The 26,737-nt window shown below is 44.5% G+C and overlaps 2 protein-coding genes across 2 annotated transcripts in view; both read left to right on the forward strand.

Annotated features, from left to right (window-relative positions):
- si:dkey-100n23.5 (cyclic AMP receptor-like protein A) overlaps window positions 1–15,698 on the forward strand; it is a 50,247-nt gene extending 34,549 nt beyond the window's left edge. Inside the window, exons 12-13 of the mRNA XM_034128575.1 lie at window positions 3,364–3,511; window positions 13,994–15,698. Of these exons, the coding sequence (XP_033984466.1) occupies window positions 3,364–3,511; window positions 13,994–14,164 (319 nt within the window). The 3' untranslated portion in view covers window positions 14,165–15,698. The remainder of the gene's footprint in view (window positions 1–3,363; window positions 3,512–13,993) is intronic.
- An 8,354-nt stretch (window positions 15,699–24,052) lies between these two features.
- bcor (BCL6 corepressor) overlaps window positions 24,053–26,737 on the forward strand; it is a 33,011-nt gene continuing 30,326 nt past the window's right edge. Inside the window, 1 exon segment of the mRNA XM_034128544.1 lies at window positions 24,053–24,808. The gene's annotated coding sequence lies outside the window, so the exon portion shown is untranslated.

The raw sequence follows: 26,737 nt of genomic DNA on the forward strand, positions 1-26,737 counted from the left end.
CTTCCTCCTCCTCCTCCTCCTCCTCCTCCTCCTCCTCCATTGCTCTCGGCCCTCGTTTCCCTTCGCAGCCTCCCTCTTGCACATTCTCACCTCTTTATCGTGTTCTCCTTTCCTCTCCCTCTCTCCTTCCTGTGCGGTGCCGTTTCTTTGACACTCGTCTCCCCCCTGCCTCCCTCCCCTCCCCTCTTCCTGTCTCTCTCTCTCTCTCTCTCTCTCTCGCCTGCTCTTTCTTTCCTCCTTTCATTTCGCTCTCCCTCGATGGAGGGGAAAGGCTCTTCGGCTCTAATTGCGGCTGTTCCGTTGCCATGGCGCGTGTTGCTCGGCGCTGCGAGGTGCTGTGTGTGTGTGTGTGTGTGTGTGTGTGTGGCAGGCAGATGATTGCTTGCTGCCAGCTCTCGTTTCCCGGACGCCGATCGCATTTCTTTGCGGCAGCAGGAAAAAAAAATGAGACGCCAGAAATAGCCCCCCTTCACACAGACCCACTCACTCTCACCGCTGCGCTGTCAGAGAAACACACACGCACAGACACACACACACACAATGGCAGACGCACACACACACAAACGCACATCCACAGCATTTCCTCTCCACCTGACATCCTCAATGCACATGACCTACGTTATACTGTGTGTACCCACCTACGCACAGACCATGATGTGCATGTGTGTGTTTTTGCATGTCCACATGTGTCCGACTTCCTCCGTGTGCATGTTTGTGTGTGTGTGTGTGTGTGTTTCCTGTGTCTCTAAGGAGGTTGTGTGGGGACTCCTGATTTATTTCACCTTTAATGGGAAGTGAAATGAATGTGAGCAGCAGCTGGTCTGGTCCTCGGAGATACAGCAGTAGGCTAACCCAGAAAATAGGCAGCGTCGCTCCGAAATGGTCCTTACTCCGACAAGTGCCAGGACACGCCACTTTGGTCTCCACAAGCTGCACTGTTTGTTTTATTTTATGCCACATTTAGGCATTTAGTTGACACCATTACCCCAAATGACTTAAAGCAGGTAGGTTCTCATTATGGATTGGCCTGCAACTTTCAGCCAACCCAACTTTCTTCCCCTGTCACAACTTTTCAAGAGCTAGTTGGAGGGTAAATGGAGAAAGATTAGTGGCCAATAAACCTTGAAACCTTGTGCTGTAAAAGAGGATAAGAGAGGATTATAACCAGATTTGAGGAAGAATCTCCATAATCATCTTCTGCGCTGTTCACCTGCAGTTCTCACTGGGTTTTTAAAGGCTGTCAAATGGATCCTAATGATGTGCTTCCTCATGCCTTATTTCTAGTGCATGGTTCGACTCGACTCACTTTTGGCACCAATGCTCAGTGTAGGCCATGGATGTATAAATAGAACTGGACGCAGAGTAGGAGGCCGGCTGCTTTTCATTCCATATGAAAGTTGCTCAGGAGTTGAATGAAGCTGAATGGCTCAATTACTAAGTGATATCATTACCTGTATCATCCTTTGATCCTCTGCATTTATTAGCCTATGAAGTACTTGCCCCAGTGTTTCACCTAAACCCGCCTCCTAGCTTCTCGTCTCGGCTTATTCACATGATTGGAGAAGGGAAAATATCGCATTTGCTTTTTTTGCTGATTTACAGATGTCTCTTTCCCATTGTGATTCAATTGGAAAATGTACTTTTGTGTATCACACGACTGAAACGGAAGTTGTTAAAAAAGGGCCTCAGGACCAGCAATCTTCCTTGGGGGTTGGTGTTAGCGGTTTTCTTAATATAGTCATGGCGACACAACTGGAAACTGCCTTGAAACAATCATCAAAGTAATACTCTATTATTCCTAGCGTCTGCACCTTGAATGCCGTAGTGTACGTATTGAGTGAATTTATTGTGCATATTTTAAATGCTTGATTTATGCTTTGAAAAAAATATGGACAATTTAGCTAACCGTCAAACATGGAACAGAAAAAATCTTACATTATTATTGCATACTAATGTTGTTTTGTTGCTGACATTATTGTTAGAAATATTGTGTTTGGTTGATGGAATAGACTGTCACAATGTTGGAATAGTTTCCATCAAAATTGTATTGTTCATTCTTTTAACTTTAAAGTCATAGCTCTGCCAGATGTGTTGTATCTTGACTGGTATCAATGTGTTTGTTTCAATGCTGTCACACTATTGGCAACACTGTTGTAACATTTTTAATTGGAAGAATAGTTTGAAATATAACAGTTTTGGTGTTAAGAGTAAAACAAAACCATTCTCATTTTAGACTGAAGATGTGTTTCCTCCTCTGACTGTCAGTCACAAGGAGATGAGTGACTGTGGTGTCTCACGTAACTCCTTGTAACCACAACAGTGGTTCTCTTCCTCAAATGGTTGGTTTTGTATCTCCCTTCCCTTCGGGGCACAAGGTGCTCAGGGAAGACTTTCAGGACCCCGAGGTCAACCACCACGGCCACTTAGTTCAGTCTACACACCCCACCCAGGACCACAGGGGGAAAACGCTATGAGCTGTGTGCGGTTTGATTCTCTCGCTAATAGATCAATAAAAGACATTAGCGGCGGGCTAACCCAACGAGCAGTGCTAATACAGGGTTAATCCAGGGTTAATGGCTAAGCAGCATCGTTCTCGGAGGCAGCCATTAGTTTGCAGCCACACCACACAATATCAGGTTCTCCTTCCAGTGATGCCCCAGGCTCCCGGGGAGATGGGCACAGCGAGGGGAATTGAAAAGAAAAGATTCGAGGATCGCCCTCATGAGTCAAGATGAAAATGAGATATCCAGACAGATGGAACCGAATGCAAATAAATGGGAGAGACAGCGTAGAAGGGGGGGGGGAAGGGCCGTTTGTAGAAAACGTGTGTGGAATGAAAAAAAAGGAGAAAATGGGATGGTGAATTTGTGGTCAGGAGAAGCAGGAAACTGAGATGAGAGAAAAAGAAAGGAGTTGAGCGCTACTCTTCTCCCTGTCCTTGTAAAGTGCTGTGTGCTGTCGAGGCGGCAGCCAAGAATGTGTCAGCCCAGCCGTCTCACGCTGCCTAATGGGCTCTTAAACGCTGATATAAAGCTCACTCGCTCTTTCGCCCTACCCTTTTTTCTTTCTCTCCCCCTCTCTTTCTCTGCCTCTGCCGCCTGCTCTCATTACCTCTTCTTCTCACCCTGTCCCTCAGTCTGTCACTCAATTGTCCTCTCTCCCCTTTGCTGTGGCTCTGTCTATCAACCTCTCGCTCTCTGTCTTTACCCTTCTTTCTCCTGTTGCTGCCTCTCTACTCCTTCTGACTTCTCTTTCGATTACTTCAACCTCACCGCTGAAGCTCTCTCGCAGGTTGTCTCTTTATTTACAACTTTGAAATGGATGAACTCAATACTCCCTCTGTTTCGCTCTCTCCTCCTACAGACTCCATAATGCCTTCTACCCAAAGGATCCATCCTTCTCGCTCACCCTGTTGCACGTCCTGTCAGCACCACTCCACGGCTTGGCCAACGCCTTTGTCTTCGGCCTGGACAGGGATTGGTGGAGCCTACTGAGTCCTACTGGCATGCAGGTACAGCAGCTGCACACACATACATCTATAGCCCTGTTAGGACATGCACATCACTCCATACATTTGTCAGGAATTTAACAAATTGATCATGTCTGAATACATCCCCAAGTCATTTTCCCTTAAGAACAGAAGAGTGTTTAGCCAGGTGGCTCTGTGATGCTGTATTCATGCTCATTTTCAGGTTCATATCTGTATTTTGTTCCTCTACTGTGACGTGTTTACATGCTTTAACCTGTTACGCACCGCCCCCCCCCCCGGTACCGGGCGGATAAACGCGTCATTTGCAGGAAACAACGTCTAAGGAATCTTAATATTTAATAAACTATGAATGTTTTATATCCATGTAACGGGAAGAAACTCAGCTAACTGATCTTTTTAATTTTTTTTTCTCCAAAAAACCCCCACAATGCTAACACTCAGCCTCTGAATTAGCCACGAGCGAAAGAATGTAACCTATCACTGCAGCTAAACTCACTCATAACTCCCTTATTACTTATCCTAGATGCACATGCATTAGCATCTCCTGGAGACACAGAATCTGTGTAAAAAACCTCAACACTCTGTGATAAACATTTGCGACGCTATAAACGAAAGCGTACATCAGAACATGTGGAGCTAGGTAGCTAGAAACGCTAACATGGCTTACCTTGGTCAAAACTGGTCTTCAATGGCATTAAAACGATAAAAAAACGATGCTGCAGTTAATCCATAGGTTAATCCAATGTGTCTGTGTCCTCTTTGAAATGATTTCTGATAATCCATAAGCAATAAAACTGCTTTTTCGTTTCCAAATGTCAGAGCGAGAGATCGCTTCACTCTGGTGCAAACCTGCATGCGGGAAGTGTGTGTGGGGGCCTCCCCCTTCGATTCTATTGGCTCTAACGGTCAGAAAGAGGTGTCAACCATCCAAATCGACCAAGGGGGGCCAGAGATATGGAAAAAAAAACATTTTCACCCAAATCACCTTAGAGGTGGGGTGGTTTTGGCTAAACCTCTCTAAAAAGGTCAAATATCACTTGTTTTGCGTCAATCTTCATACAGGGTACTTATTATATGTTGTACTTTGGATTCCTAAAGCTTTTAGTCTACTAACCCATCATCCAAGGGTAGTTTTCACTATAAGTAAAAAAGAATATTTGGACGGACACTATAATTTACAGTTTTTTACTATGTAAAATCTGAATTTTCTTTAAAATAAAAAACATCTATATTGATTCTGACACTTCTACATCCAACTCACAGATGTAACCTTGCTTTGATAAAAGAAATTATTCATATAACCCTTTTAGAAGTTAAGTTGTAGTCATTTGTTTTGGGCATGTCATTTTCGAGCCTGAAACATGAAAAACAGGCTTGGTGCTTAACAGGTTAATGTTAAAAAAAGGTCTTTATTTTTCTCATGCTGCCTCTTTTCACCCTCTGTCGGAAACAAGAGCCCAGTCTGCTCTGATTGGTTAGCTAGCTGGCTCTGTTGCGATTGGCCAACCGCTTAGAGATGTGTCTAAAAAGTTCCTCCCCTTATCATATCACCTACAATGTTTGAGCGCTAGCCAATAGAAGCGCGAGTGTTATGTAGTGATGTCACTATGTTCCAAGGCAATAGTCCAATGGAGACGTACAAAAACCTATAACACTCTACAGGAAAGGGAAAACCCCAAAAAGCATAATATGGCCTCTTTAAATATCAATGTCAGAATGTCAATATGCTCACAATGACAATTATAATATGTTGATGTTTACCTTATTTCCATCCTAGTTTAGTGTGATACCCTGCTTACATTTGCTATCCATTGTCAGCAGCAATTCAAGTGCTTATTGACAAGCCTAGAATGTAATCAACTTGTTAATGGGACACAGCAAACACAGGGGAATTAAGTCTCTGCATTTTACACATCTTAGTATTAGGAGCAGTGGGCAGCTATTATATATTCAGCTCCAGGGGATCAGTGTGGGGATCTGGCACCTCACCAGGAGGCAGACTGGCCCCTCTCCAGGCACCAGTCCACACGCTGTATTTGGTTCTTTGGGGACTTGAACCGGCGACCCTTAAGGCCCGGACACACCAAGCTGACACCAAATAACTTACACAGACGGACCCCGACTGTTGCGTCGCCTCGCGTCTCTGCGTTTTGGCCATGTGTCGCACTGGAACACACCGCAAAGACTTCAGCCGACAGCCAAGAAGCACGTACGAACTGTGCATGCGTGAGTGGCAATAACTCTCCTTACCAGCAGGCGGCGGTAGTGCGTATTCGTCATTCAAAAGAGGCAACAACCGGAAGACAGACTGTGTGATAACCGAGAGAAGACGAACAGATTGCGTGATATAAACAAACAACAAATAGCGTGTGTTCCATTTTCACTCTACAGCGAGAAGCTCATGGGGCTTTCCCGAACCTGTGTCGAGAGCTGGAGTTAAATGAAATCTCAGATTTGCCTTCTTAATAGTTTGTTTGGGTCCCTCACTTCGGTTTCGCTTCTCATGCACTGATTCGCTAGCTGAACAGCCAATCAGAGTGATTTATTTTGCCGACTGCCTTTGGCCGACGGCGGGTTTTCGGCCGAAAAAGGCGTCGGCACGGCTGAAAAGACACTACGGTGCAGGACACACCAATCTGAGTAGGGCGTGTCGACGCTCATCGTCGGCCTGACGCCCACCGACGGCCAAAATCGGCTTGGTGTGTCCGTGCCTTTAGGTTCTGAAGCTAGTTTTATGTGATCGGAAACTAAATGTTTTGGTTTTGTGCTGTTGGTCAAGCACTATTTCTTTTTGACAGTTTAGAGATTGAGATATTAATTGCAAATCAGGTTATTAATGAATAAAATCACTGTTAATTGTAGCCTTTAAAATATTTCGAATGCATCTTAATTTCATAAACATTATGTAAAAAATAAAGTTTTAATAATTCTTAGTGTTCTGTGTGTAATCTGGTTTTATCAGTTCCTCGCTCCAGAGTTTATAATTAGACTATTTAACTTTCCAAATTGAACGGTACCATCTGTCACAAGTGTTTATGAATCATCTACACCAGTGATTCTCAAATGGGGGTACGCGAACCCCTAGGGGTACGTTGGGGTACTGCAGGGGGTACGTGAGATAAAAATAAATAAAAAGGTTAATTAAAAAAATACCATGCATGATTACAAAAATAATCTTAGTACAATAAGTTATATAAAATATTCCTAGAACCACTAAGGGGGTCCTCATATAAACATGTCAAATTTGTGTATTGTAGTTTATAGTTTTTCATAATATATCGTTTTGTTCATTGGTTTGTTAAATATTACTTCAATTGAAAAACTCCTTGGACAAATCTGTTTTAATTTGTTTTCGTTATATTCTTCTTTTTCATGTATAAAGATGAAAATATCCTTAGAACATTACTATATTGTAATTATTTATATAGGCTTTTTCTATCAAAAATGTCCGGGGTCGGTCAGGGGGTGCTTCGCTGAGAAAATGTTTCAAAGGGGGTACATTACTGAAAAAAGTTTGAGAAGCACTGATCTACACGATAAATAATGCTGGGTCTGATAACAAAATCCCCTTATTTAAATATTGAAATAACAAATAACTACGACTTTCTTTCTTTATATATGTTACAAATGGAGCTTTTAGGGGAATCTTATGAAGAATAAATGTTTTAGTTTTTTTTGACAATTGAACTGCATTGTCTAACAGTTGCATTTCAATAAACACCACAATCAATAGCATTCCCCACAGATTTGTCTCAATCTACAAACATTGGCAGTATCTGCGGATATGAGCCAAAGCTGGTATCGAACCAGAAAGAAAAAAAACACTGTGGTCTCAGTTCACACACACATACACACACATACACATACACATACACACACACACACACACGCGCGCGCACACACATACACACATATACACACACACACATACACACACATACACACATATACACACATACACACATATACACACACATAAACACACACACACACACACGCACGCACAAACACTACAATCTACTCAGTGTCACCAACCACGTTGATAACGGGTCATGAGCACAATGTGGAAGACTGGAATGTGTGGTATGACCTTCAACCCAAATGTCAATGTTGCACTGTGGTGAGTCGGCAGAGACACACAGAGAGACAGAGGAGTGAAATGGAATCTCAATGTGTTCGTAAATCACAGAGAAAATGCTGTTTGTGTGTGTCAGAGGGAGAAAGACAGAGGGAAGGTGAGAAAGAAGACGACGGAGAGAGAGGGAGCGGGAGGAGGAGAGGGAGAGAGACAGGCGGCGGCGTGTGTGTTCGTGCTCTATCGTGACTAACAGCCGGTTGTTATTCATCTTGGCATGCGACTCCCAGCAGCCCCCACACATCAGGTGCGAGATTGGCGGAGGAGAGGAGTGGTGAGGGAGAGAAGGGGGGAGGTGGTGGGGGGGGCTGGGGGGGATTGTTACAGCGTCAAAGCATTCCTCACTCAACGCTACAAATCTGCGCTTTCGTACCAGACTCACCCCCCACTCCTCCTCACCCTGTCTCTCGTGCTGTTTGCCTGCGGTGCATTTACATGCGTTTTAAAGGGATTGGCTCAGGTCTTTATACACTGCTCGCATGCCTTGTGCACAACGAACGGGTCCCTCCTCTTCATACTCACCATTAAGAGATCCCCTCCTGATGTGGCGACAGTGTAGGACACTAAATATACTTTCCTTGTTCCTTTGTCCCTTGCAGGTTATTCCCAAACTTTGATTCTGGTTTCCGACTTTGTTAATAACCCTATGTGCTTCTCAGCGTTTCATAGGCGTATTTCAAATGCAAAACTGTGTCCTAAGGCCATCTTGAATGCTGGCAAGAACTTAGAAGCATTTTGGATTTAATAGCTAAATAACAAGTTCTGCAATATGAAGGTGTGAAGTGATGCGATGTATGCCATCACTCAGAGACTAACTGTAGTGAGCTTACAAACTACAATCTCACTATAAACTTCATGTTTGTGTAATTGAAAAATTAAAAGGGACAGGTGCAAAGGAAGCTAGTATTTAGAGTTTGTCTTGTTAAAGAGGCCCTATCATCATTGTTGGGAGTTTCCATTTTCTGTAGTGTGTTAAGCCTCTTACACACCAAACTGACACCAAAGAACACGTCCCGACGGAACGTCGTCTCACGTCGCCTTACGTCTCCTGCGTCTTGGCCATGTGTCGCACTGGAACACACCGCAAAGACTTCAGCCGACAGCCAAGTTGCACGTACGAACTGCGCATGTGTGAGTGGCAATAACTCTCCTTACCAGCAGGCGGCGGTAGTGTGTATTCGTCATTCAAAAGAGGCAACAACCGGAAGACAGACTGCATGATACACCGAGAGAAGAAGAACAGACTGCGTGATATAAACAAACAACAGATAGCGTGTGCGTTCCATTTTCACTCTGCAGCGAGAAGCTCATGGGGCTTTCCCGAACCTGTGTCGAGAGCTGGAGTTAAATTAAATCTCAGATTTGCCTTCTTAATAGTTTGTTTTGGGTCCCTCACTTCCGTTTCGCTTCTCATGCACTGATTCGCTAGCTGAACAGCCAATCAGAGTGATTTCTTTGGCCGACGGCCTCCCGATTCAACATGTCGAATCGGCGGCCGAAGGTGTCGGCACGGCCGAAAATACACGACGGTGCAGTACACACCAATCTGAGTAGGGCGACACGACGCTCATCGAAGGCCAGACATCTAACAACATCTATCGACGCGGAAAATCGGCTCGGTGTATAAGGAGCTTTATATAGGTTTTTGTGCATGTAAATTGTCTGCAAAGGCCAAAATCTCAAAGTTGAGTTTCTCTCCCAAACACTCCCCCCCCCCCCCCCCCCACTGCCTGAAACACCTTCATTTGTCACCTTTGTTTACTTTGTAACATAACGACATCAGTATGTAACACTTGCGCTTCTAGGGCTAGGGCTCCTACACATTGTACATTATAGGGGCAGGACATCTCTAATCGGTTGGCCAATCATAACAGAGCCAGCCAGCTAACCAATGAGAGCAGACTTGGCTTTGGTTTCAGACAGATGGTGAAAAGAGGTTCTGCAGCACAGGCAGTATGAGAAAAATAAAGATATTTTTTTAAAACAAATATGAACCTGAAAATTAGCATTATAAGTCTTCTCTATATCATTGTGACTTTCCGAGTATGTCATTACCCGATGTTCAATGCAAATAAACGACACCTGCCATTAGAATGTGTCTCACACGCGTCTTCAGTGACCGCTTGTGAGCGCATTTCCCCGCTTTGTATGCAAAGATACGTGTACAACATTATCGTTTGCATATACAAAATAGGCTACATATTTGAATGGAAAATAGTTGTTGTTACTGGTTTATTGTGTGTGTCAGTTGTTACTGTAATATAAATCACACGTTCATGCAGAAACGTACAAAGACTTGTGGAAAATCACTGTTAATACCAGTTCTGAACAGGCCTGAGAATCCTTAAAAAATGTTATTCTCTTAAAATAAGTCTAGTGATAGTAATCTGTGCATACATTTCAAACAAAAACAATAGAAAGTTGTTCTAGATGAATTCAAATACAGGCCAACAAACCAGGCTAAAGTTGAAGCTCACAGTGTATATACAGTCTATGATCTGAGTGAGGGTGGAGGAAATGGGGGTGGGGGTTTCAATTGTTTGTCTATGGGGAGCTCCGAGTGTCAAAACACTGTCACACATACACTGGAGGCAGAGGCTGCCGTGCAAGGTGCCAGCTGCTTATCAGGAGTGATAAACATTCACACATTCATTTGTACCACTGTCATAGCATAGGTCTCCATATACAGGTCTACCCTGCCCAAATAAAGGTTAAATGGTACACTTTGACTGCAGGGGGATCAAAACGCCAACTTTCTGATGACTTGACAACTGAGCTACCTACTGAGCAAGCGCTACAACTATGACTGAAATGTTTGGAGAAAGAATCTGAAGAATAGTAACCCTTTTTTCTAATGCTTTCAATTGAGAATCCTATTGTAAAACTCTTAATAAAACCAAACATTTCCCAACCATTCCTGCGCTAAAGAGCATTTCCCGCTCTGAGTAAGTGCTCAAACTAAAGTTACAATAACTAGGTTACTGCTGTCTTCATAAGCTTGTCTACTAATCACCTATGTCACCAGATTTCTGTCAGTGACCTTGTTCCTCTTGCACATGTAAACTTTCTCTCCGCCTCGTATCCCTTGCTATATCTAGCCCGCCGTTGTTTCTTTTCATCTCTTCCTCGCAGTCTTCGTCTCCTCTCCTCCTCCATCTCTCTCTTCATATCGCTATCTTTATCTCTCTGTATGTGTGTCTCTTCCCATGCCTCTTCTGTTGCCTGTTACAACATATCTGGTATTTATCTCTCTTACATTATTTCTGCCGCTCACTTTTGTGCAGCATCTCCCTCCCACCTGTGTACTCTTCCTCTCGCCCCGCTTCAATCTTTCCTTCCATGATATTGATCTGCATTCTAGCCGCACAGCTTGAACTGCCTGTGGCTCTGCAATGAGCTCACCATTCACTTCTTCCTCTTCTGTGTGTATGCATGAAAACGCTGCTCCGAATCCCCATATGTCTCACTGCAATCTTAGAGTTAGGTACACACAAAGCAAGCTTATTTTGAAAATGCTGTTTATGTGTAAAAACCTCTTCTTTGTTTGTCAGAATGTCTGCCATTAAACATTAAAACCATGCGTCATGCCAGCCATGTATTAAGAGTAGGCGACTCAGCCTGGTTACTCTGCAAAATAGGAGCCTTTATCTTCTGATCTATGTAATCACCTATACTGTGTTTTAAAACAGTGGAATTTAAATGTCTCATTATTCCCTGTTTCTGTTGTCACACAACTGAATGAACATGAAATAGTGATTTGAATGCAGGTCATAAATGTTATCTGTTAACCATGCAGGACAGCCGTTACAAAGTGATCCGACAAAATCAACATAACTAAAGGTTGATTACGTCTTTTATTGCATGCTTGACTAGTTTAACAATTTAAATGAGTGACCAGACAAAGTCAATCCTCTTCAAGGCTTGGATCATTGTTTCACACTTAAGGCGTCAGTATGCTCCTTCTGGCCCTAACGCCCTTTATACACTCACATCAACTCAAAGAAGCAAACTCTCTATTGCCTCTCACAAGGTATGCTATAAAAAATAGATTTTATATATATTTTTTTTAAACCCCCGAAACAAGGCTATGCTAAAAGCTGGACGCCCAAAGATGTTTTATGGCAATTTTGTCAAAAATATAGGGGTTAACAGAACGTACGTTTGCAGAAAGTCACTCTTGAAAGTCAGTCATGGTGTAGCACAACAAGTAGTTGTGTAAATAATTGAAAATAGCGATACAGGTTGAAGTTCAAACCCTGGCTCCTTTCACAGCCGGGCCAATCACGCCTTGACTGTGTTTTCAGAAAGTTGCAGAAATTACACAGCCCCCCCAAATCAGACACCAGAAAGATTTGAGACGATGAACATTATATTAGTGACATTACAATGTGAACTTGATAAAAAAAATCGTGTTAATGACTTAGGCCCAGGCTCCACGGGAACGCATACGGCAAAACGCATAGGATTAACGCTTCCGCCCACACGCAATATACACCGGATAGTGTCTTGCCACACGAGACAGCTCCGTTTAGATCCAACCGCTGGAAAAGCTGCAGTACATATGCCGAGCCTGTACGTGGCGCTGTAACTTCCTCCACAAAAGCAGCAACTTCCTCCACAAAAGCACGAAGAGAATGGTTGTCATGGCTGCACTTCTGTTTATTCTCCTGGTGGGGGCCGAGGGAACCGGGCAGAGTTTTTCGCCGGTCAACGTGTGTTAAAGTTTCAATCTTCCGGACAAAATTATAAAAGTGCCGGTCAAAGGTCTTCATTGTTATTTATTGAGCTTTAAAAAACAATGAATACGACGATATAATGATATATAATAATAAAATACACGGAGCCTGTCTCTTTTTCCTCTCTTCTCACAGCGTCAGTGTCTGTCTCATGCAGCAGCTGATCCAGTAATGACGACTCGACAGTAAAAAATAAACATATTTATAACTAGTTTAGTTGAGAGGTAATTAAATAGCTAAGGGTGATGATCTGACTTGAAGTGTGTGTTTTCCTCCCGCTGCATCACAGCGGGAGGAGCTGCGTGTCTCCGTCCTGTCAGATTAGACTTCACTCGCGGTTATGTCCATATCGAGATAAAGATAAATAATCTGAATTCAGTGTGCAGTGTACTTTTGCGGGGGTGAGCAGCAGAGGCGGGGAGAGGCGGGGCTATTGCGTCGTCATTATCAGAAAATGATGACCGTATAGGCTACCACACGGCCCCGTTGGACCCCCCAGAGCGCTCCGTTCCCAGATCTATTCACCTTTGGACCCGTTGTCGTTTGCAGGGTCCGTTTCTACCGTTCCGTTACGGCGTCGTGCGGCTTAAAGGGCTATACGCAAGAGAAATATGCGGATACAACCCGTTTTCGTTCCCGTGGAGCCTAGGCCTTAATGGGCCAGTGCCTGAAAAAGGGAGTTAGTAACGTCAATATGTCTGCTCCATTCAAAGATTTTGCTCTACTATTCCTTTATCTGTCTACTCACCAGAAGTTGAGTTGAGAATGATGACTCGAAATATAAGAGAAGCATCCTTAGGGAAAAGCTTAGTGCGTTCAGTGTGCTTGAGAGAAAGAGAGGATGCGCTCACAGAAACCTGGTGTTGGAAGCAGAGGAAAAATGAACAGTTGCGTGGTAGTAAATGTTCTATCCTGGTTTCAGCTTGCCGATGAATAATCTCTAGCTCCTCTTGACCCAAGTGAAGATGATCAGGGATTTTCTATTAGAAAGTATCAACAGAAAAGTAACCTTTTTTTATTTGTGCCTTTTAACTTGCAAGCATCGAGCATGTAAATGACATACCATTCATTGTATTCACAGTTATTTTGTCATTTGTCAACCAACAAAGTGGTTCAAGTTCTTTCTTATTCAAGTCCCCGTAGTTAGAAAGTGATTCATATTGAGTGCTATTGACCGTGACAATACGCTTTTCCTCCATTTCATTTGAGATATGGTATTTTGTGTCTAGAATACCATAAGTATAAAATAAATGTGTTGAAGAAAAAGGCATTGTGGCACCCTTATGTCAGAGTCAACTTGAGTCAACTTGAACTTTATTTCACTTTTCCAGGTTGGCACTGACATTTTTTCATCTTAAATGACAGCACCATGTTATGTTGTTCGAAATTACAACAGCCTGCATTGCCTCTAGTGCCTCTTAGTCCCTATGTGTGAAGTTCTGTGAACAGCCAGTGTTGTTTCATTTATAAATGCCGAAGACCTTTTTTTTTAAGTGTGCATAAAAGCATCTTATTGTGAATGGATGACCAGAACAAAGAGGAAAAAAATCTAATGTAGCCTGCTCGGGTGAATGCAAACCAGTACAATCATTGTGTGTTAATTTCAACCTCTGCTTGTGTGTCTGTTTGTAGCTGGCTCTGCAGTCCCGGCTGTGTGACAGGACTCTGATTGGAGAGTACCACCCCGGGGCGGTGCGCTACACACAGGCTGACCTGGTCGACCTCAGCGATGACGACGACGACAATGACACCAACGTGCTCTTCTACTCCCCCGACATGACCCTGAAAGACCGAGGGCCCTGAGAGAGAGCCGGAGAGAATAAGAGAGAGGGGGAGAGAGAGATAGAGGGAAGAGCCGGAGGATAGGAGCACGAACGAGGGTCACAGCCAGAGAGAGACGCAGCGGATTAGAAACTGAGAGAGAGAGGAACAAGAGGTAGAGAGGGAATGAAAGGGAAGATTGGGGGGACAGTAAGGCAGATAGGAGGCGGAGATGAGCTGTCAGGTTCCATTATTAATCCCCATCCTTTACTATTTAATATCCTAAAGACACACACACACACACACACACATAGCGAGCAGAGCTGCAGCTCCCTGCTATACTACTATGGGAGAGGAGCAAGACAGGATCGGCTCTAAAGATCCTCCTAATGTCAAAGGCATCTGCTGCATCCCAAAGGTTTTAAAACAATTTCCCCTCTCTGCACTGCCTTCTTCACTCCTGCATTCTGCAGTGTTTTGGCACACCGCAAAAGTGAAAGGGGGGGGGGGAAAGGAACGACTGAAAGGCAATCATAATAAGGTGTTAGTTTAGCATTCAGAGCAATTACCTTTTCACTTCTCTGCAGGGGATGAAGTGAAAGCAGGCCTTTTTAAAAAGCACCCTGTGTGTCAGAAGGGAATCATCTACGGTTCTGGATCTGAACAATTGTCTCCGTGATAGGGGCAGGGTGGGGTACAGTGAAAAAAACAAGAGGGGGGTTAAAAAACAGTGAAGATGACTTGGTAGGGCAAGTAAGTCTCACGACAGTTCTTATGTTTTTCTCCTTGCATATGACTTTATTGTTCTAGCAACTTACGCACAAGTATTACTTTGAACGGTTGTTTTGTATTTGAATGAAATTCTACATGTGTTTGTTATACTGTATTTATCACTGTACCATATATATTTAAGTGTACACTCTATTTTTGTACGTGCCTTGGACTGGAATGTGTCCAAACCTGCTGCTCTCACATGACAGTTTAAATACATAGCCTTATGGACAACTACAAAACATGTATTGTTAATCAGTCAACACAAACACACACACACATACAGACACACGTGCTCTCTCGAAAGTCCCTGTCAAAACAGGTCCAAATCGAGGGCACACACACACATGCACACATGCCATAGCAACAGCCTTTGATGGTTCATCACCTCCTGGCCCTTGTCAGAGGTGCTGAGGTGTGATTGGCGGGATAATGGAGTCGCTTTATATTCAACCTCAGCCCATTTGGTATTTCCACACATCGTGGTGGTTTCATCACTGTCTGTGCGAGCTGCCGGCTGTCAGCTGCCTCTCTGACAGGTTGAACTAATGAACCCACACTTGACCCTTTTTACCCTTGGGTTTTTGAACTTTTCTGCTCGGCGTCAATGACACAAGAGCGCAACTTTAGATTGCAGTTTACAGAGCCCCACCACTGTGTTATATACACACACACACACACACACACACACACACACACACACACACACACACACACACACTGCCCAAACCCCATTTTAGGCACTGTTGCTGGTTTTACTTGACTGTGCACTCCATCAAATAAATGAGCAGGAGAGACATTTCATAACAAAGCTGAGACTGGGCGTGTTTATTTCATTTTCACATTGATGTAATCCCTCATTCCCTCATGCCACTACCCTGCCTCCCATGAAGTGTTGAATGTGCAGACGTCTTTTAGACCTGGGCTGCCTAAATAATGGATATTAATTATTGGTCCGATCCTGCTGGCACCTGCCGTGTCTCCAAATCTGGTTAACTGGATTTTGATTAATGAAATATGTGCGTCATGTCCTCAAGAAAACTAGACTTTTTTTTTTTTCCTCCACGCACCTAGCTCTCCCGCAGACTCAAGCCCCGAACCCCCTCCATATAAAGAGCCAGGGAAATAAGCGAATCTGCCTGTCACGCAAGAAGAATTATTATCCCCCCCCACCACTCGTATCGTCGCATGCGCCGTAATTGGATACAATTTAACACCCGCGGCCCACGGGCATGTCGGCAGGCGCACACTGCCTACTATTAGCTCGCCTCGCCTCGCCACCCTATCATTTGTCAGATCTGTGTTTGTGTGCTCCTGGTGCCTGCGTGTGTGTGTGTGTGTGTGTGTGTGTGTTTGCGCGCGTGCATGTGGCTCGAGAAACCGGAGCCATTGTTGGAGTCCGGCCATGACCTAGCTGTGACGCACAGAGAGGGGAAGAGAGGGAGAGGGAGGGAGGGAGAGAGAGAGAGGGAGAGAGGCGACAGCAGCAGCAGCCCAGACGCTGAAAACAAGCCGGGGCTCTGTCACCTCGCAGGCCCGCTGCTGTTTGTCTCTCCTCTGCAGCAGCCTCCACCCGGCTGCTGTTTATTATAGAGCCCCAGCAGTATTTACAGGCGGGGATGTGGTGCAGGGTATAACCCCCCCCCCCCCCTCCCTAAACTCGGCTCTCCCGCCGCTCACTGTAAATATAAGGCTGGAGAAGGTTAATGGGGAGATTACAGCCTGCATGAATGATGTCTTAAAATTATAAATAATTGACTGGAAGTTCTTGTGCAGCCTTTTGCATTGAATGTTTTAATTAGCTAGTTTTGCTCCAGGCTGTTGGTATTGAACTGGAGCTTTACCAGGGCTGCAAGAATGTGTCTAATTACCCCTTTTTTTGCTGATATGGAGACATCAAGGAGTGGCATTTGATGCAAATCTTGGAGTGGATTTTATGTTCAAAACTAAATCTTGTTTTTTTTGCAAAGATTCAAGGTTCAGCCCATGTGTTGCCGCCTCAACAGTCTTAACCTATTGTCAACAAATCCCATGAAAGACTTAAACCAACAAGGTTTTTATCCAACTTCTTTTCCAACCATTTTTTCCTAATGAGACATTGCAGTTTTATTACAGCTCAGTCCTTTTCTATAAAATCGTAGTCCATCCCTGTTACCAGTGTGCAAGGAAATACCAAATTAACGGGTAGCTTCTTCTATTTCACAATGGCCGTAAATCAAAGACAGCTTATGAAAAGAAGCTGCTGCTCAGGATTTCTCGCTCTCCGTTTGACACTGACCTTAAATCTGTGATCTCTCTTTCTCAGGCAGAGCTGAACACAACAAAGCTCAACATTGTACATATTACAGTTGTGATACTGTTGTGGTTCAGAGATCTCTAAAGGCCTGTGGTGAAGTTATCTAATTGATGTTGATGCTGTCTAAAGACCAACATGAACCTGAATGCATGAGAAATAAAATCAGTTGAATATACTCAGGTGAGTTATAGTAATGTCCTAGCTTGACAAAATCTGGACATTTGATCATTTAAATACATTATTGTAGAAAAATGTAACAAGGCTCCCCTTTTAACTAATTATTGGCTCCTGTGCAGATTATTGCCTTTTTAGTAAGTGCAGCCGTATTTGCAGGACCGTAGCCAAGATTTGCAGCAAATTCCCCCAGATTTTGTCACCAACCAAAAACAATGCATTTATTCAAACAAAAAAAGTTACGCTTCATATTTATGAATTTAACTATTTTTGTATGTTCTGTATATTTGTACCTCCCTGTATAATGGTATGATGATGACTGCAATTAACAATTACCCAGCTGATTATTCAAATTGTCATCCAAGAGGCCAAAACCCAAAGAAATTCTGTTTACTGTGTACGATACAACAGCAAATCTTCACAATTGAACAGTTTACAACAGCAAATGTTTAGCCTTTTTTGCTTGAAAAATTATATTTGAGTATTTTTCAAGCAAATCAAGTTAACATTATAATCGCTGGCAATTCATTTGCTGTTGATCGACTAATTGATTCATCTTTTCAACTCTATTATATACATATTTACTATAGCTCTTGTGGAGAATGCAAATCCCTAACATATTGTCTACCTTAGAAAATATCAGATTTAGCCTTAAAACATTGTTCGTAATTGATCACTTATCCCCCAGAATCCCCTGAAATATTACCGAGGGCTTGACCTTGGTGCCTAATTATAACCCTGCTACGTCTGTATTTCTCGAGGATCGTGTGTTGAATGTGCCTATTCTCTCCTGCGTCTTGTCTTATATCAGCCTCGCTGTGCTGCTGCTGCTTTCTGAGCGGAGCGAGCAGAGCTTCCAGCGCTGCGATCCGGCCCCGAAAGAGTTAAATTAATCTCTCCCTCTTCTCTCTCTTGCTCGCTCTCTTTTCTCTCTCTCAACACACACACAGGCTGCCACCGCCCCAGATAACAGAGGGGCGCCTCTCCCCAGCCAGCCAGCCTCCGCTAATCGCAGTGGCAGGAGGGGGGGTGTGGGAGAGGGGGGGGGGGGGGGGGGGGGAGTTGAGTGCCGGCGGCCTCTCACAGCGCTGGGCTTTTTATTGACGCTGCCTGCCTGTGTGTGTGTGTCATCAGTGTGTGTGTGCGCGCAAGGCTGTGCATGCTTGTGGGTGCGTGTCAGAGCGAGAGAGCTATAAAGAGGTGTGTGTGTGTGTGTGTGTGTGTGTGTGTGTGTGTGTGTGTGTGTGTGTGTGTGTGTGTGTGTGTGTGTGTGTGTGTGTGTGTGTGTGTGTGTGTGTGTGTGTGTGTGTGTGTGTGTGTGTGTGTGTGTGTGGTGTGTGTGTGTGTGTGTGTGTGTGTGTGTGTGTGATGTGTGTGTGTGTGTGTGTGTGTGTTGTGTGGTGTGTGTGTGGTGTGTGTGTGTGTGTGTGTGTGTGTGTGTGTGTGTGTGTGTTCCCAGCCAGCAGCGGAAAGCAGGGAGAGGCGGGAAGTGGGAGGGTGGGTGGCGAGGTTATGAGCGGAACTCGACAGAGGCCGACAGACGAGGGGAGGGGAGGGGAGAAAATGAGGAGGGGGGTGAGATCTTTCTTGTGCTGCGCTGAGAGCCGCCACAGCTTCTCCTTCCTCTCAGATAAGGCTCGTTTGAAGGTTTTAATCTTTATTCTATAAAAAAAAAAAAAAAAAAAGACGCACAATGTTTTTGTCCACGCGTATTGGAGGGGTGGGGGGGGGGGGGTGAGGATAGGCACTTATGGGAATCCCCCCAGGTCAAAATAAGAAGTGTGATTGATCGTGTTGGTTATTTTATGTCACGGGCTGCACTGATTGATTGCATCGATGAATTTAGCAGCCTATTGATTAGGGTTTAATCTATAGGTCTCTCACTGCTCCAGTAATCCCTCCCTCTCTCTCTCTCTTTCACTATCTCTCTACCTCTCTCTCCCTCTCGCTCTCTCTCTGGCTCCGAGCCACGCTCGCCCTGCCGCGCCAGGCTGTAATTATCCCCGGTGAGGCCGCGCTAACGCAGCGTGGCGCGCCTGTGGGGAACCGGTTAGCCCGACAACACCGGTGGGGGTGCATGCTTGTGCGTGCCCGTGCGTGTGTGATTTCGTGTTCGCGGGAGGGAGAAAAAGATGCTGTGTTGATATTTCAGTTGCATAGATAGATAGAAAGGAAGATAGATATTTTATTTATCCCAAATTGGGAAATTGTTTTGTTGCAGCAGCAATCTGTTCAATCATTACAATATTTAAAAGGTGGAATAAAGTGTAAAAATAATTTTCAATAAAGCAAATATATATACACATACAGTAGAAAAGATATTACATAGAATACACAATATGATAAATAGGGGGTATTCAAGTACTTACATTTGTTTTTGATGAATTTGAGATTAGAAAATTAATTTTAAACAATTCACTTTCAAGTCACCATTGACTATCGTGAATACACAATGAGTTTCCATAGACATTATATTGGAGCACTGTTTGCTTTTCTGACTATCGTGAACATGCATATTCAGCATTGTGAGTGTTTAAAAGTGTTCAGTTCAAGTATTGATTGCATGTGTCAAGCCTGTGCGTGCTAGTAAAGTGTTCAAGCAAGTTTGTGTGTGCATGTGTGAGTGTGTGTGTGTTTGTGCCTGTGTGAGTTGCAGTAAGCGATCCATAACGATCTGCAGGTGGATTGTGCTGATTAGTACCGGCTGCTGTGGACTGAGCTGCGTGCAAAGAGCTTCCTGCAATCTGAGCCTGCCGACAGAGTGTGTGTGTGTGAGTGGTGTGTGCGTGGGTGTGTGAGTTTGTGTGTGTGCTTGCTTGTGTGTTGGCAGGCAGCCCTTTCAAAATGTGTGTGTGTCTGTTTTGGGCACAGCATGTGTATATTTGGGTAATGCATGCTCAAAGTGTGTATGTTTGTGCTTATGAACTTGCCATGAATACTGTGTGTTTGTGTGTGTGTGTTTGTGTTTGTCAGGCCACTGCTTCAGTGTCTGATTGCAGCAGCAGATGGCTGGATCCCTCTGACCTCCCAGAGCGTGGCTCCCTCTACACCCGCGTGCAGGCATGGGTGTGTGTTTACGCTGTTTTGGTTTATATACAAGACACACGCACCTACACATGACATAGAATGACAGTTGGAGGACGGGATCACAGATTTAAAGCACATTTTTCGTCGCCATTACCCAACATGAGTGTTTTCAAAGGCACATGCTGTTCTCGGGCTCCCTGTTCAAACCACAAAGTTCACACACAGTCGTAAAGTGCAGCCATAAAAAAAGGCCTGCCTTCGCTTTCCAGACCTGTTTTTGTGACTCCCAGCATAGGTGTTTTTTTTCTGTAAATACAACTGTGTGTTTTTGTGTTTAAGCGTCAGAGACTTGGTTTGCCCTGCGGTTCCTCGGAGCAATATTCATCTGTAATCCAGTTTTCCAGTGAGTGATGGAGAGAGCCGTTTGCCTCTGAGTCAGAGGAGGAGAGAGAGGAAGACCCGTTGTCTAGTGCTGTTATTACGCCCCTTTTTTCCAACACCCATCTGACCTTTCAAAGTCGTTATTAGTTGTGTGTGACGTCAACAAAAGTCTGCTTTTAGCTTCTCAAGAGCAGAGATTTATAGGAATTTTTAGCAAAAATATTCCGCCTGACTTTTCTTGGTAGTATTCAATACATTTTGTCATACAATGGAGCAGCTTCTCTCAAACTGTTTGGAGACAATCAGGTTGCATCTCAAAACAAGCTGACAGATCTGAAAGGGCACCTCAAATCTTGTCATGGCCGCGTATTTACACTAACGATACAAACAGTTGGTAGTGGGGGGTTGCCAGGTTGGATTCTACCTGCAAGAATCTGGGCAGGAGAAGTGAACGGGACATATGGTGCAGTGTGGCTAAATGTGTAGAGCATGACACCTCATATTACCAAGACTAAAGATGGTGGTGTCCTTCCAGGGGAAATACAGGCTGCCATATTCCTATTGACAAAAGGACATGTAAGGGGAACCAAACAGAGAGTGCAGATATGCTGTTTTGAATAAGTGCAGCTCTCCGCAGCTGCCACTGTGTGACCACATAAAAAATGAAAAATGGTTGCCTTCATGTCCGTTGTTTACTTCCCATCTTGTGGTCGGCTTCTAAAGATTGAATATTCAGAGTCTCGGCTTTCTGAGCTGTTGGACCTCTAAATCTGTATACTTGATTTTCTGAGCCACAAAATTCCGCTCTAAATTTCATCACTCATATTATTATAAAGTAATCTCCTCTTTCTCTTTAAGATTAATTTATACCCAATATAAATGGAGTGGACATAAACAAAGCAACACTAAGTGAATAGGAAATGTTATATCTAGACTGTGTTGGTGGTATATTTTGTCACCATCCTGGAACCTGAATAGAAAGTCCATTAAATGGCATGTGTTACAGTGTCCTATAATGTCAGCCCCTTGACAAGTGAAGTGAAGCATAGACTGTCCATTCTAGTCAGCTTAATACAAAAATTCAATTTTTTTGTGCCTTTAATTTTTAATTTCCGCTTAAAAAAAACGTCTCCAGCGTAGATGAATCTGAAAAATGCTGATCCTGTGTTTTATTGTGAACGGAAAGAACAATGACCTGAGACTGGTGCAGGACTGCGTGGCAGTACAATTAAGATTGTCAATTTGAAAAATGAAACCAGCCAATTACAGAACACAGCTGCTGTCATCAACCGGCATTCATGATTATTTTGTCAGACGGCTTTGTGATCAAGAATAAAATACTGATTAATTGACGTCTCATGGTGCAACAGCACAGGAGTTAACACTCACACACATTTTTGATTGGCCAATTGCAGCAGCACCTAGCCAGATGACAATTGCTTTGCAGTCAGAAGTTAGGCCAGGCTTATCTTTTTTTGCCAGGTGGGCTTACTTCTTTGTTGGTTTGTTTGTTTTGGACAACAAGCCATCACTGGCAGCTAGATGGGTTTGACCAATTAAGATGTTTAAAGCAGTCTGTCTGCACCTGGCCTTACTGTAGGAAGAAGAATCTGTGAGATGCAATCAACTCACTTTTTATTATCTGTCAAAACTAAAAAACTACGGTCAATTAGTGAGTTAAGCTTTTTTGAAACAGTTCATCCTAAGGGTTGGAGAACTTATAAGTGATATAAGCAGCTGACACACAGGGTAACCATTAAGTGTTTCTTCCACTGCTTGTTGTTGGTAACTCACAATTGTGTATTTTTCTAAGCAAATGACAAGGAAGAAGAGATTTAGGCAGTTTCCTGCTTATTAAACATCCCAGTGTAAATGTACCTGAACCCTGGTGTAGATTGACATCTTTTCAAATTCAAAAGTGTGGACGAAGCCTTGGTCGCCTCACTGTTCAGTGGCTGTGGTCATAGTGGGCAACTCCCAGTTATAAGAGGTAGAGAGAGTGGGGATAATGATGGGGCCTGATTTTATTTAAGTTGGATTAAAGTTCTTCAATGTGCCTTTTTACAGTAACTAAGATGCATGCCTCAGCCAGAGAAAGTGGAGTTTTATCTCTGTGCATCAATACACCCACCCTCTTTCCCTTTCTTCTCATCTCAAGGATCCTCTTCTCTCCGCTCACTTCTTTCATGCCTGTCTCCAAACTTTTTGGATAATTTGCCCTTCAAGATGAGCTTTGCTTTTGACTGCATCCACATGCGAGTGCTTTGTGAGCTTTGTGTTTGTTTGTGTATGACTGTCTGCTTTAATTTCTACTTTCAACAGCTGTGGCGAACGCAGCCAGACCTTCCATTTCCAATCCCCCTCTCTTTCCTACTCCTACTCTGCTTCTGTCTGTCTGTCTGCTGCTTTTCTCTCCTACACACACACACACACAAATGCAGGCACATGATGCACACACACCTCAGGCTTGATATTCATAGCCTCCCTCCTCCTCCTTCACTTGACATGGGAGCCTTAACAGATGTGCCCCAGCCTTGAGCTGCCTCTCCCTCTATCCCCCCCTCCCTCCCTCCCTCTCTCTCTCTCTCCCTCCCTCTCTCCCTCCCTCTCTCTCTCCCTCCCTCTCTCTCTCTCTCCCCCCCCTCTCTCTCCCCTTTGCCTCGTGCTTTGCAGATTTACCTTATCTGTTGGCTTGGAAAAAAACAAAAGTGACATTAAATTTGTGTCCCACAGTCTACATTTTTAGGACAAAATATGAACAATGCTATACATGTGGGTGAAAGAAGGGAGCTATGGTACAAAAACAACAGTTTGTGAAGCCAATAAGACCAACACCCAGTTGGTTAGTTGTGGCCATCTTCTCAATTTATAACAAACCATGTTATGGTATTTGTTATGGTAACAATACATGAGTATGTCTTTTGTACATCATATTTTTTAGCATTTGTGCACTTTTCCAATGGTGTAGTCTCTATTTTCCTTATTTGTAAAAAAACATTTAAATATTTGCTCTTGGCTTTTATTGCTTTCATGATAACATCATCAGTTCTACTTCATTTTCTGCCTTATTTGTGCCGGTAAAACCTCGCCTATTCCTGTTTTGGAGTTTCAGCGGAGCCTGTGTGTGCGTGTGTGTTTTTCTGTGTGTCTCAGCTTGTGTGTGTGTGTGTGTGTGTTTTATGTGTCTCAGTGTGTGCGTGCGCGCGCAGCCAGTGCCGTGCGCTGGAGGCTTATGGTAATTGCGGTCTCCCGACTGGCCTTCTGGGTAGAGTCTGCGCGAGTGGGAGTGGAGCGAGTCGCTCGGTCTCGTTCATCCATTCTGTGCGGCACTCCCCGTACAGCTCCGTGCGAAGTCTCCGCGAACCGGGGTGCTCTCTACGCTCCTCGAGCAAAACGCGGGACGAGAAGCCACACAGAGTAACCTTCAGCGAACCCTCCGAGATACGGATTCCGGAATCGCGGAGGACATGGAGTGACGGGTAGCGGGAGAAAGGGGCTTTTTTCCGAAGACGGCGTGCTCCGCTGAAACCCAACATGGCGCTGCTGCGAGGTACGGCTGAGCTGAATTAATTTCTCCGCGAGTCCGCCGACCTCGCCACCTGTGTCCTGAGGGGGGCATTGGCTCTCCCGACTTTAAAGGACCTTAACGGATTTTCCTTTTGTGGATTTCTCTGCGTCCTGACGGTTGTTTTTCCTCCGCGCAGGATCGTTTTGTTGCTTTATGGCAACCCAAGTGACATTTGCAGCAGCAGAAAAGTCCGTTTAAAATATCGGGCAATGGATGAGAGTTGCCTGTAGACAATAGAAGAGCTTTATATGTTAGACTTGTTTTGTTTCGTGACAAGTGGATAACCTGTAAGACACTTTTAGTTGTTTTTTTTGTCCGGCCGGGATTGTGTGTCTCGGGCAGACACGATCGTGAACCGGGCTCGTCTACGCACGCACGGATCTCTGTCCTCCCAGTTAACTTGGGAAAACAGGAAAAAGGCGTGAGTGGGTCGCACGGACGACGGCTGGATCTAGCACCAATTACCCAGGTGAGATAATCCATGACAAATCGTAATGTATTTTCTTGCGCATGTGGCTTTGGCGATGTGGACAAATCCTGAATGAAGACAGTTGTGTTGAATACTTACACAGACGCTTTAAAAATATCCAGTGTGTTCTTATAGAGTGTTTTTAAATGAAAGACATTCTTCTTGTGGGGTTGAATGTAAACGCGATGTTGTGCGCAGAGACTGGGAGAGGATCGGCCACTTCTAAGAATAGCGCATAGGGTGGTCTTTGTGCGTTTCGGCGGGGCAGTGGCATGTGGTTGATAAATAACACACACGCACACACATACACACATACACACAATGACCCGACCGTGAGCTTGGCCTCTTTACAACTGTCCTGTCAACCGGAGGGAGGTGAGAAGGACGTCCCAGAGATTAGCGGACTTGAAAGTGGCGCCGTCCTCAGTGGGTGAATATTCAGGTTTTTCGCACTCTGTTTAGAGACGAAGTGTGATAGAGCCTGTGGGGGGAGAAGGTGGGAGTGTGTGTGACCGCGTGTTCGTGCGCGCACACGGAGCTTCTGCGCTAAACAAGGTTACGGAATCCAGCCTCGCCCTGCCAAAGGGAAGCGAGCGGTGCTGCTCCGTTTATACACGGTTCAGTTCAATTGGAGGGCATCCCCGCGGTGTGTGTTTGTTGGTGTGGCAGCTGACTGTGTGTTCGTGGTTTGGGGGGGGGGGGGCTTGTTTGGACAGAGTGGACGTTGATCAGTCGTCTCATCAGTCCCAAAGGTAGCGTGTGTGGGGGGGGGAGAGACGGGACTGCACCGCTCACCTTCCTGTCTAGTTGATGGAAACCGCTCTGGCATCTTGCCACACACACACACACCCTTCATGTCTTGCAGGTGTTCTCCGATATGACTTTGCGCTGCAGTGTGTTTTCTCCCCCTCTCGCTCGCACGCAGCCTGGCTGTGTGACTGCTCTTTGCATTGCGGGGGAATATCCATTGCGCACGAAGGGTCCGTGTATAGCTCCAGTTAGGACCCTCCCTCCCCCTGCAGCTACGATAGGCTACTCCCTGCTCCCTATACAGGGGGAAAGTGTCACCCCTTTAATTATATCCAAATAGTTAAAACGAAAAGTGCCACTTATAACTGTCACGATCATTTCTTCATTACTTTGTGAACTTTTACGCATATAAAAACCGCTTTGCAGTTCAACAAAATTATACTCTGCCATTATCATTTGTTTTATTTATTATTCTACTACAGCCCCCCCCTCTCGTGAACCAATGTGTGGGTGGCAGCCATCAGTATGAACCACATCAAGTTGCCGTTTAATTGAAATAAGTGCTGCTGGCTGGAAGTGTTCCAAAATGAATCGTCTTTTCCTTACGATTCTCCGAAGCTCCTCTGCGAAGCCAGCTTTTCGCGACCAGCAAAGCAGGGTTTAACCATAAGGCATTGTGTCTTAACATGACTTTGTCAGAAGATAACGGCTCCTATTGCGGGAGTTTTCCTCCTCGCCTCTGCTGCCAGTCCCGGAGCCACGCAGCACTAATTAGGGGACGCTCTCTTAGGACGATCGATGAGCCTCATATTGGCTGGCTCCAGCTCATTGACGAGCTTAGTGAGGGAAGCAGCTACTAAAAAGACCACTTCGCTCCCGGCAGCCAATTCGCGTACAGTGGAGAGAATTGCTCATAAGGCACGCTGCTGATGCTCGCGCAGGTTGCGAGAGCAGAACCTCGTGTTGGAAAAGAGCAGGGGGATTAACTGGTGGGGGGTGGAGGCTACTTCAGGGGGATTTGATGCAGAATAAAGGGTTAATTGTATTTAAATGTAACCTCGGTCTCTATTGGTTTGGTGGGGGTAAATGAGCGTGTCATACATCGATTTAAAGTTGGATTTGATCTTGTACTATTTAAAGAATAAAAACAAACCAAGTGCAGATCATTGTTCCCAATTT

Source organism: Trematomus bernacchii, unplaced genomic scaffold, assembly GCF_902827165.1.
Source record: "Trematomus bernacchii unplaced genomic scaffold, fTreBer1.1, whole genome shotgun sequence".
Taxonomy (NCBI): domain Eukaryota; kingdom Metazoa; phylum Chordata; class Actinopteri; order Perciformes; family Nototheniidae; genus Trematomus; species Trematomus bernacchii.